General features: G+C 34.7%; 1 protein-coding gene across 3 annotated transcripts in view; it reads right to left on the reverse strand.

Moving 5' to 3' along the window:
• Positions 1–18419, reverse strand: part of Cpsf6 (cleavage and polyadenylation specificity factor subunit 6) — an 821382-nt gene that overhangs the window by 565172 nt on the left and 237791 nt on the right. For all 3 annotated transcript variants that reach the window (XR_016547729.1, XM_090386823.1, XM_090386824.1), the window contains exon 7: positions 12497–12588. Coding sequence is in view for 2 of the 3 variants with exons in the window: in XM_090386823.1 (XP_090242949.1) it covers positions 12497–12588 (92 nt within the window). In the remaining variant the exon portion in view is untranslated. The remainder of the gene's footprint in view (positions 1–12496; positions 12589–18419) is intronic.

Raw genomic sequence — 18419 nt, forward strand, 5'->3', positions numbered from 1 at the left:
ATTCTATTCTATTCTATTATGTTCATTTTCATCGATCACAGCTGCATTACTTAAATATCCTTTTTAAATCCGTTTTAAAGATCCTTTTTTCAACCACAAATCCATGGTCATTTATTTTAATAATAATATTTCAAAATACTGATAATTATCAAAAAAATATTTATACAAAAAAGTAACTTTAGTCATGCATTATGCTTACTAGTTTTCCACACTGCTACAGAAAAAATCTCGCAATTGCAAAGACAGTCCACAATACCAGCACTGTGTAAACATGCAAGCATGTGTTAGTGGAAGGCTACTTTGTTTCATCCACCTGAATGAGGCATAATATCGGTTCGCTTCCCCTTCTCCCTCAACCCGTGTACTCCAGGCTAAATTGCATACGAATGGCATATTAGATCACTACATTGCTACTTTTTCGTAGATGTCATTACCTCTATGCATACTTCTCTACGCAAAGTCCGCTAAAATAAAGTGTTCTGTGGTCTATTTGATTATTAGTCGTTGCCAGTACAGTATATTAATAACCGGAAAAAAAAAAAAAAAAAGTTAAAATTTAGAATGATACAAAAGTTATCTATGATACAAATGTGCAAAATTTATTTATTTATTATTATTTTTTTAAATTCTTAATTAGGATTTTTTACGGAACACAGTTTGGGAAATGCTGATCTATAGGATGCAACAGATAACTTGTTATTCCCTCAAACCCATGAAAATGAAATGCAAGTGGGGAAGGTTAAATATTTATTCATATATATAATATTAGATAAAATAATCAACAGAATAGGTGCTACAGGTCAAGCTGATTTGTATTAGTAGTAGTGGCAAAGTGGCAAATGAAGCAAGTTTATCAGCCAAAAAAAAAAAAAAAAAAAAACTTTCCCACACCACCTGTTCATTCCCTCTAATAATTTGTGTAATTCTTCCTTAAATGTATTCAAATGACTTACTTGCAGAACAACAGATGGAAGTTCACTCCAACAATCAACTACCCTCTGCCATGAAAGCAAATTTTTACACATCTATCCTGTCCATATTTCTAAAAGTGCTTTTCACATATTTCACAACTTATCCATGGCACCATAACTTTGTTTGGTGAACTCTTTAATACCAATATCATAGTGTTGGTAAATGAACTGATCCTCCTGCTATCCATCAATCTGAAAACATTTTATTACAGAATTCACAAACATAAATAACAGAGTGGACTGGAGCACCACCTTGCTGAAACCAAATCTGCCCAATTAACTTTAATTGAAGTTGGCAGATCAATCAATACATCCAAGCATAATTAATAGAAGTTGTCGTGTATTTTGGGTCCTCCTCATTTCTTTAATCACGCAAGCTGGATGTCACATCTTTTGAGTTTATGACTGGCATCATGATGAGATCAGACGTTCCTTACATTTCCAAGGCCAGTTCAACAGTTTTTCAAACAAAGATGGACCATATAAAAATTCATTTGAAAAATGATTTTGCTCTGCGCTGGTAGTAAAAATGTGTCAAAAAACTCGATGCAAGCTGTAGTTCTTTTCTGCATATCTGTTATCAAATTCCTTAAGCTAAATATGTTTCAATGCTTTCATCATTAGATCCAATTTTATATGCTTGTGCAAATTATTAATGGAACATGAAATGCAACCAATCTTTTATAAAGCAGTTCTCTAGTAATTGTTGAATTGATGCAGCCACCTGTGAATTCCATTTCCCTTCCAACTCTGAGGGGTTTGTATAAAATACTTTTCACTACAAACAGAGTATGGTTTGGGCACAGGATGCTCATTTTGGTTGGAGCTGACCCTTTCATATACCCTTGTGCTAAAAACAACCTGTTTATCAGTGATGCATGAACTATCATCAGCAATCTAAAACAAAATAAAAAAAATTAAAAAAATAGGTATTTTAGAAAAGGTTTGGATTAAAGGGGAGTTTACAGGATATCTGGAACACCCTAAACAATCTACATTCTCATTAAGTTTTGAAAGCATCTCAGTTGCTGGCTTACTTGACCACTATTCACTCAATTTTTGTCAAGATTATTTTCTGTATGACTCGTGCATTTGTCCATTCCGAAAGACACTTCTGAACTAAGCAAATTCCACAAATTTCTTGATTTTCTTTTTTTAAAACGCAGTTTTCTTCAATCTAACTTTCCTAATAATGAAGTCATTTTAATATTCATAAACCAAAAAACCCAATTTTCAAGTTGTATGGACTCAAACGAAAATGATGTTGAAGCTTTTGCTATTATTATCATACACAACTTGTTCATTTACTTGCTAGAATACAGATGATCTTAATCAAACCTAACACTCGTTAGGTTTGATTAGGATCATTTTCACAAACACCCAACCTTCAAATTACATAGTTACTACTTTGTGTAGGCATTCTCAGCTTTATGTTTTTTGGCATTACAAGACTGCAAAATGAGACAATCTGTATGGTTTATATTCCTCTTTTCCTTGGTTAGACTACACATTTTAAATTTCCTAATCTGTATACAAATTTGCTTAGATCAAATTATTTTAAAGGTGAAATCCTTTATTCTTTGTTGCACCCTAAACATTTTTACTTTATATACCATGGTTGTTCAAAAAAATTTACTAAAGCTGTTTAGACTAAGAATAAATCATAACTTGATTGGCTTGTATCCAAATTTCCAGCTTCATGTTCTGCCTAATCTAAAACTTGCAAAAGTTGTAAACAAGTAATACAAATTACAAGTTGTAAACAAGTTATTGATAAATCAAAAGTCAATTTTGAGAGGATCACGAGTTTCAACTGACAAAATGACTTAAAAATTAATGCCCAAAAAGGGTTTATTCAGATTCCTGAAAAGGAAATAAGCACTGAAAGCCAAATTTGAACTATAAAGTGGATGAAACTCCTGGAATCTACAATCTCTCAGAAAAAAAACCAACTGCTTTATGGGACTTCTGTATAGGAGCATTATTGTGAAGAAGCAGGGCAATTTGTGTCAATTTCTCTCTTCTCTGTTCCTTTATGGCCATCTTTAAATTTTTGAAAACAGTTACATAGCTAAATAATTTTCTTATGTGACATGTAGTCAATCAAAGAATTCCTTCCATATCCCAAAAAATTGGGCATGATCTACCCAACAGTCAGGTCCTCAATTTTTTTTTGAGGGGTGGTGACCATGGTGTTTCCATTGCATGGAATCTTGTTTTGTTTCTCGACCAACTAAATCACCTGTTACAATTCTAGAAAGAAACCATTGCGGATTTGCATGATGCATCTGTAAATTTTCCTCAATTCAGCCCTGCAGTTTTTCTTACGAGTACGAGGTGTGAGAATTCTTAGCACCAAGGCCAGAGAGCTTAAATTTGACAAGGCTAACTGTTCATAGTTAGTACTGACCCCTCTGAAATATTGCATTTTTTGGCAACCATTTTAATATATCTATTCTACATAACCAGGTCATCAATTTTTTGGCACATTCCGCTAGTTGCTTTCTATGGAATCTCAACCCCCATTAAAACTGCTTAAACCAAAATTTTATCTGCTATTCAGAGGAAGCAGCACTATATACAGCTTTTATGCATTCATGGAAAAAAAAAAAAAAGACTTTCGGTCCACTCCCTTCTTTTCTCAAAAATCAGATTATGATCCAATTCTCCAATGTTGTGATATTCATGTTTTCCTTTGGCTTGGCATCCTTAAATTGGTTCTGTTCACCAGAACTCTGCTGTATTAGGTGGGCCTGTGCAAATAAGACAGACATTATATGAGTATGATGAACCTAGGCTTTTTTTTTTTTTTAATGTATCAAGGCTTCATATTACCTTGGTAATATTTATAGTCAAAGTATATAAGTTGAATGTCCCCTCATATTAAAACTGTTTCACCAGTGCACAAGTCATCTGACAGGCATTTTGTTTTGTCTCATACGTTTTTCTTATCGATTTTCAGTTTTCCCAAGCTTCTAAAGAATTTTATTAGTCTGGTAATTAAAGAAAAATTAATAATTTAATTTGTCTCTATTATTTTAATGGATTCATTTTTTGCCTGTATCTATAATAGCATATAGAAAAATGCTACATGTTACACAGAAGCAAAGGTATCCTTAGGTCTTGGAATTAATTGCTTTTTCAAAAATAAACCATCCCTGATGATCTATACACCATTTAGAGCAGCTCAATAATGTTTCAAAGATGTAATGCAGGACATTTTCTGGGTGCATTTTTAGGCTGAGGTATTTCTCACTTTTTTTCGGCTTATATATGTTTGCTCCTGTGAATGTTTTTATTAAAGTTCAGAAAAGCCCAAAACACAAGGAGTGAGGCCTGGTAAACAAAGCGAATGATCTAAAACTGTTCTGGAAATGCTCATTATTGGCAAAACTCTATTAAAAGTGTTAACATAATACGATTGCAACATGTTAGCAAAGTAAGAACCATTTACAGTTCAAATTTTCTTGGACAAACTGCTGAAAAATTATTCCTTTGGAATAAAAAAAAAAAAAAAAAAAAAATTATTTATTCAGACATAATTTGTTCTGTACTGCTCAGTCTACCAAATTTTTGGCAGATTGAGCAGTACTCAATGAATTTTGACCTAGCCTCTAGATCATAATGCCATGGCTAAGAATTCTAAAGAAATGAATCATGGACAAATTTCAACTTGCTTTTGCTTATCTGTTAAAGGCATGCAGAATCCAGCACAAACAGGAGATATGTATTGACACAGCCAATAATGAAACACCTTTTAAAGGAAACATTCAATTCTGCTGCTACTTCTTACAATGATAATGTTTTGTCTTCCTTTAACAACTGTCCTGCTGTTGCAACATTTACATCTGTTAAAGAAGTACATCTGTTCAGTCACCTGCTTCTTCGCTGATTCTCACCATTTTTAAAATGTTTCCACCATTTAAACAAATTGGTCCCATAATACCCCTTGAATCATTCACCAGTTTAACACTCAATTACAATTCATTGCAAACAATAGCATACTGCTTGATTATACTGTGAAACCACTGAATCAATCACAATGCAGCAATGGAAGAGTGTTGCAGGTTCACAATTTTTTTGTTTATCCAGACTTTACTGTTTCTGTTATTCTCCCCGGCTGTGCTTAGTTCCCATCTTAATCTCCTTCTTGTAATTATGGCCACGACTACTTAGGTACCTTCCCACATTCCTCTCTTCTTGTAAGCTGTTTGATCTATTGGCGCAAGGGCTACTATGGTCATAATGCACCTATTGCAATCTCAGTTCATACAAAAAAAAAAAAAAAAAAAAAAGGATTACAGACAATAATAATGGAATTATTACAATCATAGTACACCTAATTCTGTTTTTACACGATAGATACATTCCTGAAAAATACGTGTAAAAAAAGACATTGTATTTATGAAAGAAAAGAAGATTGGTTCCGGATCTAAAAAAATCAGTAAAAATAATTAACAAAAACACATAAAAATATTCGTTTTAAGCTTATTATTTCATTCCAACAAAATACATATGTAATAATATGTAATGAAAATGTATTAAAGTAAATTTGTATGCATATGAAATGAAAAAAATTCTTCATGAACAAAAAAAATCTGTTTTACACATAACAAGATTTTATTCATTTTCACTTTCTGATAATAAACGGCGCATATGTTTGCGTACGACTGGAATATCACTGCCATCACTAGAAATGTTGTAGACATCGTCTTCTTCCTCTATTAATGAAATTCTTTGTGATCTCTTCGGCAAAATCAGCACGAGTCTCCTCTGGTGCTGATGTTTCACCGGTTTTACGAACGAATTCAGTTATTAATCGTTGTGTTTGTGTATTGGTTAGGCCGTTATATAATTCTCTGTAAGAGGCTGTCAACAACTTCAATTCACGTTGAAACTTCCCAGTGCGTTCCTCATTAGGGTCATGTTTGACAAAATGATTACCTAATTTTCTGGCCAGTTCCAGACCTTCATTTAGAACAGGATCATTTTCTTCATTATCACTACGTTCTGTGGGATAAGGAGTCCCAAGGACAAGCTCTAATATTTCATCTTCGCTTAGGGCTTTGTCGGTTAACAATTCATCAATATCTTCAAACGATAGAGTCAGCTCTCTTCTTCAACAGTTGAAGAAGACTGTTGAAGAAGAGAGCTGACGCTCTCGAAAGCTCCAAGTTTTTAGCGCTTTTAATTTTATATTTTAGCTTATTTTATTTTAAACGATCTTTTATTACAGTTTTTAGTATTCCATAATGTACAGTCATTAGTTTATTGTAAATAATTTGTTTTATATTATATTTTTATACTATTTGTAAAAAATTTTAGGTACAGTAAATTTTGTTCAATGGTCGGTGTATGAGTTTATTTCCTAGATATGAGTTTTCCCGACCTCAAAGGGCTCTTTCAGGAAACCACCAGCAGTTTTCTGTGATTTGGCTACATACGTTCTGTTCGGCATTCGTTTCCAGAAGAAACCAGTTTCACCTGCATTCCACACTTCATCAGGAGTGTATCCTCCATCTTCAACAATTTTTGCAAGTTCCTGCGGGAATACTTTAGCAGCCGATTCATCTGCAGATGCAGTTTCACCTTTAATTTTTATATTATGAAGAGCATTCCTTTTAAGAAACTCTGTCATCTAACCTGTACTCGCAGACAATTCATACTTTCTGTTTAACTGAGATGAAGTGCTTGGCTCATTTTCTTTAATCTGTCTGTAAATTCTTAGTGCTGTTTGCTTGATGGCATTTCCATCTACTGGTACTCTTTGTTGTGACTGATCTTCTATCCATATTACCAGAGCCTTTTCCATTTTTTCCTTGACAATATCTCTTGTATATGATGATGAATTAATACTTACTTTTGTTCCAGAACATAGTGACTTCCTAATTGCAGCTTCATTTTTCTTAATAGTTCTTACGGTAGCTTCATGTACATCAAAATGCTTTCCTACAGACGTAGCCCCTTGTCCAGTTGCAAGACGATCTAAAATTTGAATTTTAAGTTCCAAAGAAATCGCTTTCCTTTTCATTTTGGTAATAGGCGAATTATTCGACATTATATAAGGGCTACAGAAAAATTAATTAATAAAAAAAAGGTATGAAAAATTTGTAAACTTACAATTTATTGACTATCGGCAAAATTAATAAATTTATATGTGCACAAATTTCACTAAAGATTTTTCACTTTGAAATAGAGCTTACTACTAAATGTCTTCCGAAGATACAATGCACGAATACCGTAGATGTGCACCAAATTCAATAAAAACGTTGACGATTCATAGATACCTAGACGTACACATTGGTAAACAAAAGCATGCGTTTCAAAATGCACACACTAGCTGTTATCCAATCTATTGGTGCGTGTAAAAAAAAAAGAAATGATACTAATATGCCACAAATAAAAAATTTTTTTTTTAGAATTTAGGCAAAAAAAAATTCATAGAAATCGTGTTAAATCAAAATGACTCGCGTAAAAAGAGAATGAAATATTTATTTTGAATTCGTGTTAAATCAAATTCGTGTAAAAAAAGTTCGTGCAAAAACAGAATTAGGTGTATTAGGCATCAAACATTAAATAGATACAAGCACATTACTTCCATAAACGATATATGTACAAGAGCAATGCGACTGTTAGAGCATATTAATCTACAAGAAACAAAAATAGACAGCATACTAGCAAAACATGGAAATATATGCTGAGTGATCACTGAATGCAGTACATTGCATTTGTCAATGTTAAACTTCAGTTGTCACTTCTCAGGTCATCTGCCCAAATGTTCTAGATCCTGTTGCAGTAGCAAACTGCCATTAACAACCCTGCCAACCTTTGTAACATCTGCAAACTTTGACATTAATCCCGATACACCTTCATCAATATCATCGATAAATAAACAAAAGAACACTGGGCCCAACGCCGAACCCTGAGGAACTCCACTGATAACATTAGTTCACGAAGAGCAGCATCATTGATTATCACCCTCTGTCTTCTCCCACACAACCACCCTTATATCCATTGCAGCAACTTACCCATAATACCATACTGCTCCAATTTATACAGTAGTTTTTCATGCACAACAGTGTCAAAAGCTTTCCTGAAATCCAAGTATACAATATCAAAATAGTTTTTTTACATCTAGTTCCTTTGTAACTGCATCACAGTATTGAATCAAATTTGTCAAACAAGACTTTCCCTTAACAAACCCATGCTGTGTCTGAATTATTACTACAGTCTTATCTAGATGATCCTGCAAATGCATCTTTAACTAGTGACTCCATTATTTTCCACGGAACAGAATTTAAACTAACAGATCTGTAATTACTCGTGTCACCCTTAGATTCCCCGTTGTGAATTGGGGATACTTTTGCGCATCTCCAATCCATGGGGACTTCCCACGAGCATCATAATTATGGCTACGGGTTTGCTTACTTCCTTTGCCACCTTCTTTAATGGATAGATCCTATCCACCCCAGGTGCCTTTCTTAGGTTCAACAATTTCTCCTCCACTTTGCTCTCAGTTATTACAAAATCATTAAGCACCCTGTTACAGTTTGATAAACTTCGGGCATTGCCCTCTCTTAATAACGCCTCATGTGTGAATGCAGATACAAAATACTCCTTTAGATTATCAGCTACTTGAGCAGGATCATCAACAGTTGAATCATCTATAAGAAATGGACTAATCTGATTCATCCTCTTCTTTCTAGAGTTTATATAACTAAAGAAGTCCTTACTGTTTTTCTTAGCATCTGTTGCCAGAGATTTCACGTGTAATCTGCCTTTGCTGAAAAATTATTCAGCAAAATTATTGTGTTACCTGATAATTTTTATCCATCCCAAGCATTTTTCTTCTCTACCACAAGTCTCATTAGTTCATCTCACATTCATTTAGGCGTAAACCTTGAACAGTATTCCTTAATCATACTGATTAAGCCTAGTAGCTTCATGATTACTTCCCTGAATTTGCTGCCGGTAACATCATCAGTTGGTCCCACTGATGATGTTACTGTCTGAGACCACTGTAGTCACCTTTAAGGAAGCAAAAACTCTTCCCTTTACCCCTGATGGTAGTAATATCTTTAAGTAAATCCGACATCGCACACTGTGATCACTGCGACCCAGCCGTTCCTTTCTCTGCAAAATCTTAATGCACAAATAATCACTGCTGATAGCCAGATCAAGAGTACTCGCTCTGGTTGCCTCTCTAACATGTTGCTGTAGTAAACAATCATACAATAAATCCACAAAAGTCTAACTAGTGCACGAGTGACCAATCCACAAGGTCCAGTCTATTGGGAAGTTAAAATCCTCCATTATTAGACAATCTGACTTACTCGTCCACTATTTCCCTGTACAGCGTTCGTTGTACTCATCAGAGTGATTAGGCCTATAATACACTATTCTCATTTTTGCTTTCCCAGTGCTTATGTCACACCAAACTGACTCCATATTGCACTGTCCAGCTATGTCAACTGAATGCACTTCCTTAGATTTTAAGTGTTTCTTAACTAATAACATAACCCATCCTCCCTTCCTACCCTGTCTGTCCTTTCTGTACACATTGTACTTTCCAAATTCCAATTCTGCACTGCTTATATCTGTGTGACACCATGTCTCTGATATCCCAACGATATCTGCCTTTGATGTCTTGACCAGCACTTCAAATTCATCAAATTTATTTACTATATTTCTAGCATTGCTATACATGCAAGTATACATGCAACTATTCTTATTCTTAGTTACTCTAACACAGTACATGTATTTATTTGTTCCATGATGACTCCTACTGGCCCCTGAAAACCCCAGCACCCCACCCTCCAACCTAATAGAATCAGTGCAAGAATCACTTGCACCTCTGCCTGGGGCCACTGTTAATCTTTTAGTCTATGAATTCCCCAAAGTTAGCAGTTTTCCAACCCATTTAACACTGCCTCGATAGCATCAGCAAATATTCTTGCACCTTTTCTATTTAAATGTATCCCATCCCTGTAGAAGCACAATCAAGAAGTAGAAGTAAATCAATTCAGGGCAGAATTGATTTACAAGGCTCCCTTCATATATTCCCTCCTATTGTGTCACTTGCAGAACTGCAGACACAACTTTCAAATTTAACACTAACTCACAAATTTTTTTCACCACTGACTTATACTTGTTAAGCCTGCAGATCTCCTACTCTTAATGCCATTAGTGCCAACGTGTACAACAATATCACCCTTTTTGCCCTTAGAAGATGATATCTGCTCTACAACATCATTAACTTTTGTCCCTGGCAGACATTGCCATTGCACCCATCTCCCTGACAATGGAGTCACTGACAATAACTATCTCCTGAGGAACCAGCACATTCTACCTTGGAGATTAACGCTGTGTAGCCTGATGCACAAGAGAAAGAGTTCTGGCATAGAGTTGGGCAGCTGAGAGGTTGATGGATTCCCCAATTTAATACCTTCGAGAGCATCTAACACTCTTCAAAGTCTCATAAGCACCTATCAGAACGCAGAGTTTGCACTTAATTTCCTGACACTCTCTGTACCTAGCAAATGTAAAGACATCATCCTTGGCAAGATCATGTCCTGTTCTAGATTGATCTGCAAACATTTTTTGTTTGCAGATCATTGCATCTTGTTTTCATCACAGCCTCAAAAAATGTTTGAGGCTGTGATGAAAAATTAATAAGATCTTCTTTATCTTTGTCTTCTTCCCACATTTATATGGAGCTGGAATTTCCATCCTTAATTCTTTTCCTCCATTCCTCCCTATGGAGGAGAGTCTTCCTCTCTCCTCCATCCTCTCTCTTTTAAATCCTCTGCCACCTTGTCTTCCATCTCAGCTTAGGTTTCCCCCTCTTCCTCTTCCCTATCACCTCCAACTTTTCACACCTCTTCCCCACATACTACTCATTTCTTCTTTCCACATTTCCAAGTAACCTCAACCTACATTCCTGTATTCCTCTGATGTAGGCATTTCTTATCCTGTCTTTCCTCATCACACCACACATCTATCTTAGCATCCTCATCTTCGCCATTTCCATCTTCTTCTCCTGGTCCCTTGTAATCGCTCATGTCTTAGCACCCTAACAGGTGCTGAGACATAGGCGTACATCAATGCAAGTATAACCACAGTTTTATATAATCTTCCCTTCATTCTGCAATTTACTTTCTTATCACACAGCACTCCACTCATCTTTCTCCAGTTCAACCATTCACATTGCACTCTATGCTGTATTTCAGCACACAATCGTCAATCCCTCTCGACGTTCGATCCCAGATACTTAAATTTTGAAACTGATGGTAGCTTTTCCTCCTGCAGTTTTATAGAACTCTCATCTTCTTCTCCATTCAATGTTATATATTCTGTCTTTGTTCTACTTATCCTCATGCCTCTCTCTTCCAACGCTTTCCTCCATTCCTCCAATTTCTCCTCTACCTTTCCTTGGGATGGTTAGCACAGTATGATATCATCCACAAACAGCATACTCCAGTGCTCTACTCTTCACATCTTTCACCAACACATCCATTACCAAATCAAACAGATATGGGCTGAGAGCTGATCCCTGGTGCAGTCCAACTAATACAGAGAGCCCCTCAGTAATACCTACACTACTCTTAACCTGAGTCACCGCAAGCACATTTCCTTCGCAAGCCTTACGTACTTTTCTGATGCACCCTTCTCCCTCATGCATATCCATACCTCTTGTCTGGGCACTCTATCATATGCTTTTTCCAGGTCTATGAACACCATGTCCTGTACCTTTCCATCACCTGCCGTAAAGCAAAGATCACATCTGTTGTTCCTCTTCCTGGCACGAAACCGAACTGTTCATCTCCTATTTCCGTCTTCTGCCTTATCTTTCCTTCCACAATTCTTTCCCAGATCTTCATCGAATGAGACATTAACTTTATTCCCCTGTAGTTCCCACATTCCTGCATATCACCCTTTCCTAATGAAAAATTAAAAAGATAATCAATTTAATTAATCAATCATCAATACAACACTATCTAATAGATTTCTAAATGCAGTGATACATAGTATGCTATCTAGTTTTACGTTAGCTACCTATTTACCACAGTTAAAAATTTGTCAGCAAGATTTGAATGAAAAAACAGTTTTACATATATTAAATAGTAACCTATGAAATCTCTATCTAAATTTAAAATAAAAATAGCAAGCATAACTAGGTCTATAAAGCTACTTATAAAGTACGATATAATGACAATAAAATAAATAAAAATGCCAAAAAACGGTTATTTTCTTGGAGCTCAAATTTCACTGCATCCACTTGCAATTACACTGAGCACCCTCTTTATCCATATAATTTAAACTGATTTCAATATTCTTAGAAACTTAAAATTATTTCAGTTTTAAATAATTAAAATTCTAATCAATGCTTAAATACATTATGACTGCATTCTTGCATACAGCTGCAAAAATGTAATGACTACAGCAAAATATTCTCGCAGAAATACTTTGGAATGTGCTAAGTTGTACATGTAGACAGTAATAATAAAATAAAGCAATATACATACCTCCTTGACCACCCTTTCGAGACTGCATTTCAAAATGGTTAAGATTCTGCCGATTACAGGGTGTTACAAGAGGATTCTGCCCATGAAGTTCTCTGAAGAGAGAAAAATAAGAGAAAGAAAAATACTAAATAAAGAGCAAATTAATCTTAAGCTAGTACAGAGTACTTCAAAAATAATGCTTCATTTTAAATTGCCAATATTTACTCCAATACAGGATATAAATAATTTTATGACACAATATAAAGAAGATTGGGAGATTAAGTCAAGAAGGCATTTCCAGTAATATGAATCATCAGTCATGTTGTTGTTGTTGTTGTTTGGTTTTTGGAGCATTAGCAACTAAGGCCACATTGCTCCAGGGATCGGTGGTCATTCCCTGACCTTTCTGCATCCTCCATATTTGGTGGTCACAGGCTTGAACCCCAGTCTAATCAAGAAGTGTGTGCTAGGCACTGCTGCTCCTGCCCACTTGGCTACGGAGGCACCCATAATTCATGTGTAGATTAATTTGTAATCATTAGTTGAAAATGATCTGTTACTTGTCAGAATTTCTTGAATGATTGGAATGAACTGACATGGAATACTGGAATGGGTGACATCATTCGACCAATGAACTTAATAGCTTTAGTCCATAAACCGAATGTAGATTCCTGTAAAAATTCTCCCTAAGATATCTTACAATAACTTCACACAGATCTAATCAGAAAAATATCATATTATCCCCCCATCCCATCAATGCTGAAGACAATAATTTGGGAAAACATAATTATTAAAGTGCTTCTTATGAAATCTTCTATATAAAAACAAGAAATATGTTCACAAATAGACTATACTATTTGAAGATGAAGATGAATATTTTCACTTAGTGTAAGATCATGCATCTTATTGTCAACAGACTGTTCAGAACAACATGTAGAATTATTAGCTGTGGCTCTCAGTTAATAATCAGTATTAGTATTAGCACATGATGCAAGAATACACAGCATCAGTGAAAAATAAACTCTCCATCTCTCCATATTACCTGTCCATCCCAACACAACACCATATTGAAGTTTGTCCCAACAATCAACTACCCACTGGCTGAAGGTAAATTTCTATAATGCAACCATCCTTCCTCAATTTGAATTTATATCCCCCATGTGCATAGTTTGAACAAGAGGAAGGATGTCATCAGCATTGAGCTTAATTCATTCCAAGCCTTCATTCCAGGTGCTTGGTCTCCACACACTGCAATTCGCATAAATGAAACCTTTCTTGGTAAGTGCACCCTTTGATTCCCCCAATAATGCTGCATTACTCTGCGCCCATTGCAACAGATCCATATCCATCCACACGAGCACCACCTCATCGATGGGCCAATATGACTTGTAAACTTGGAAAAGGATCATATTTCAGTCATTCAGATCATATCCCTATATGATCTGAACACAGAGAAAAAATAATAAACTAAACTCAAAGTGATAAAAGTATGCCCTGGCCACTGCTCCCAAATAAGCAAATGAAACATACAAAATACAAATCTGAATGTTAATCCAGCTAATTGACAGGTCTAACCCAAACACAAATATGCAAATTACCAGAGAAACTAAATAATAATAAATCCTATTATCATAAATAAATATAATCTAGTATTTAAAAAAATCAAATAAAAGAATAAATTAAAACATAATGAAAAAAGATATATTTGTGATATTTAGTGATATATTTAGTATTCCTTTTTCTATAACAGTGTCAGACACATAACCACATTATGTTTTTGTAGTAAGGTAACTTTCCACTTCCTCATTTACCCCTTCTGTTCCCTAGAATAACCTCCCTTCACGTGTAGTTCCCTAAAATTACAATCTACAAGTCTAGTATCAACAAGTATCCTCTGTCTTCTCAACTTTTAACTTATGCCTACTGCTAAGTACTACAGGTTCTAATATGTTTCATGATTAAAATTTTTTTTTTTTTCATTAAAATAAAAAAAGAAAAAAAAAAAGTCACTGTTTATATAATTAGTATTAGTACATGATGCAAGAATACACAGCATCAGTGAAAAATAAACTCTCCATCTCTCCATCTTACCTGTCCATCCCAACACAACACCATATTGAAGCATATTGGCAGTTGAAATTACATTATGCAAGGCAATTATGAGAATACACTTGGAATATTGTGAACTGGTATCGTGGATACAGAGAAAACAGCAAGTTCCCTTTCAAAAACCTGCCTTTTGGTTGGCTACCAGAGCTGGGGGGGGGATAGATTATACACTATCATGCAACCCACAAAGTAGTTTCATCCTTGGAAAGTTTTCTTTCATATCATGCCACATCAACACCAAGAAGGTTAGCCTACCTACTGACTACTATATTATTGACATTAAGCCACTAAATGTCAGTTAATGTTCTCTAGCAGCAATGTCACAGCACTTCATGTGCATATAAATTCTACATGTTCCCATCAGCAAGCAAAATGGCAGAAAAGCTATAACTCACAGTTGAGAAGGCTAAAGTTGTGCTTTAGCCTTTTCCTTGATTGTGAGACACTGAAATACCAGAAATCTCTGCTATGCACAGATTTAAGTTCTTTTGAAACTCATTGGGTACACTAACACAATGCTTTGTTTATCCAAGCAATTTGAGGAGGAAAGCTGCACATGAACTTGGAATATCTTGGCATGCTGTTCCATTTGATTTGAAAACATTCCCATAAAAGCTTACAATGTTGCATAAACATTCTAAAAATTAAATATTAAGAGTTAATACTTTGCCTAATTTGTTATGGAAATAACATATCCCCTATTTTATGGGATAAGTTTTTCACATCAATGTCATTACTGATAATGGTTGAATCAATGGGAATGAAATCTTACTGAGAATGAAATTTCATTTACAGTTATTGTTTTTTTGTCTTTCCCAGAACCATGGTGTTTTGCAACTTCTGATTAAAAATATTATCCTGACTAAGGGGGCTAAGCATGATCTGCTACAATTATAGAAAATCCATGATCTATCAAAAATGATAGTATAGTGATAACTCTGCTTGTAAAACATCAAATCAGCATTTCCAGTTTTAACAAAAACTGCATTTATTGTTGTTTTCTTTACACTTTAATTGTAAACAAGTCTTGCGCACTTTGTATGGTTAGTAATATCACTTTTATCAGCATACAATATATTAATTTCATATAAACACAAATTACATAAATGCAAACCTGTTTTCACTCTGAAATGAAAATAGCATGTGTCCCTAAAGTCTTGAAATAATACACCTTCTTATATAGGAAATAATTTTTCTTTTTATAGGAAGTAATGAAATGTTGTTATTGTTAATTTTCATTATAATTCACAGCACCACTGTGAATTATATCTGTAAAGTATGTAAACTGTAAATACCAATCTGCATGTTTTATAGACAAAAAAACCTACAATAACTACTCATGGGGAACTGCTCCCTCAACTTGAGAATGAACAACTGCAGCCCTGATTGAAGAGACCTTTAGAAATTCTGCCAGTCTGACACAATTTAAACCCAGTATGGCAACGTCAAACTCCTCCAAACAAGTGACAGGTGGTGAAATCACCTCCCTTTTTGACAATTACAAAATGGAAGAATTTCTTTTTTTCACAGTATGTGTATAACACTCATCAAATTAAGTTGCATGTTAAATGCTTACTTTGGAATAATTAAGAAAATTAATCTAAAACATCTCAGAAAATTCAGTCAGGTGTTCAGGGGGCACAAACTGCAAAAAAAATGGTGATGCAGCTGCAATGGATTAAAAACAAAAACATAACATATGCTGTAATCTGTACCAAAGAAACAGAGGCACATAGCATGTCTGAAACCCATATAAATAAATTCAATTGAAGTACCTGATATGAAAGCACCACTAATGTAAAGTTTAGAATCTATGCAGTTGTACGATCTGTTGCTTCTGTTATTACTAACAGAAGCCACAAATCACACAACTGCATGTTCAGAAAAAAAAAGATAACCTGTGCAACATGCTGTTTAAACATTATATTTCAACATAGTTGGGGAAATTGCTATCCATATGATAAATTATATACTATATATAGTATTTGTAAAATAATAAGAGGAGTTTAACTCAATATAGTACGTAGAACACTTCCGTATGATACTCTCCAGAAATTAAAAACCAATTAAACTATTTAAATTGGTTTTTAATTATTACACAATCAATTTAACACAATTAAAAATCAAGTTAATGCAACTAAAAATTAAAAAGAGTCTACCGAAAATATTCAAAACAATTTTCCTTCCTGAAGCTGACAATGCTTTTCGACCGTATGTCATGATCACAGGAATGAAAATTACCGAATACGGTGAACGAGAAGCACGAACTGAGGCTTCATGTTGATTTACATGAATATTAAGAGAAAATTGCGCTAACCTTGGTAAGATGAGTCGCAATCACCGCAAGAAATGTTGTATACCACATCATTAATTTTTGTTGCGAACGCAGAAAGAACCGAGCGATTGTTCAACATAGTGCGTAATTTCCGTATTGGCCTGGCCACAATTTTAAATTCGGTATCTTTAAAGAATCTATTAAGCAGTTTGTGCCACTTTTCAACATATGGAACAGAAATAAAGTATTTTTTGATATTACTATTGTTGGTTGGTGTAGTCTTTTGTATCCTATCCTTAGCCTGTACCCTAATTCGGTTTATTGTGGCAAGGGGATAACCCCTGTTTAAGGACCTGCTAGTTAATATTTGTATTTCTGAGCACAAAGCAGATTCTGTCGTTGAAATAGGCATTTAGAAATTGATTAAAGATAATCGATCTTTTGTAGGTGAACGGGTGATAGCTATTATAATGTAGAAGCATACCGGTGTTTGTAGGTTTTCGATAGATGCTAAATTGGATCATATTCGAGTCCCAAGTAAGCGTGAAATTTAGAAAGTTTAATGACTGTTTGATGTAAATGAAAGTTTAATGTATCCGTATCCTCCCTTTCCAATGTAAATTTGAGTCTAGAATGAATATTATTAAACAAATGTAAAGTGTCGTGGATAGTACTTCTATCAGTAATAACTAGAACATTGTCTAAATACCTCCCATAGTATGTGATACGGGGTCGAAAAGGTATCAAATGTATATGCTCAATCATTGAGAGATAGATCTCTGACATTAAGCCGCTCAGGCTCAAACCCACTGACAATCCAAAAATTTGTTTCTACACCTTGTCTCGAAATGTGATATAGTTGGCCTCAACTAACAGTTTAATTAAATGAAAAATTTCCTTAATAGGTAGCTTCATATAATTAATCAGTATCGAGTTATTATTTAACATATCCCAAATAATATCTAATGTGTATTTAATGTTTACATTCGTATATAACAAGTAACATCTAGTGAGAATAAATTGTCATTGTTGCCAAGTCTACAGTCTTTAAGATTATTAAATAATGTATCGTAGTTCTTAATCCCAAATTGTATTACCTGTCTAAAGGGTTTTATAATGCTATATACATGTGTGGCTAAGGAAGAAAATGCCGAGTTCCTGTAGAAAACAATAGGTCGAATAGGAAATCCAGTCTTGTGTAATTTTACCTGACCGAAAAGTCCAGGAATATTGTATGTTCTGGCCTTCAATTCCTTTAACTGGGCCATAGTAATGTAGTCGTTTTTTTCAATACGGGGTTAACGTTTTATTGTACTGATTGACCAAATTGGTAAACAGTGACGGGTCTAATGCTATATACATGTGTGGCTAAGGAAGAAAATGCCGAGTTCCTGTAGAAAACAATAGGTCGAATAGGAAATCCAGTCCTGTGTAATTTTACCTGACCGAAAAGTCCAGGAATATTGTATGTTCTGGCCTTCAATTCCTTTAACTGGGCCATAGTAATGTCGTTTTTTTCGATACGGGGTTAACGTTTTATTGTACTGATTGACCAAATTG

The sequence above is a fragment of the Mastigoproctus giganteus genome, chromosome 12, assembly GCF_048544385.1.
Source record: "Mastigoproctus giganteus isolate SK-2022 chromosome 12, ASM4854438v1, whole genome shotgun sequence".
In the NCBI taxonomy this organism is placed as follows: Eukaryota; Metazoa; Arthropoda; class Arachnida; order Uropygi; family Thelyphonidae; genus Mastigoproctus; species Mastigoproctus giganteus.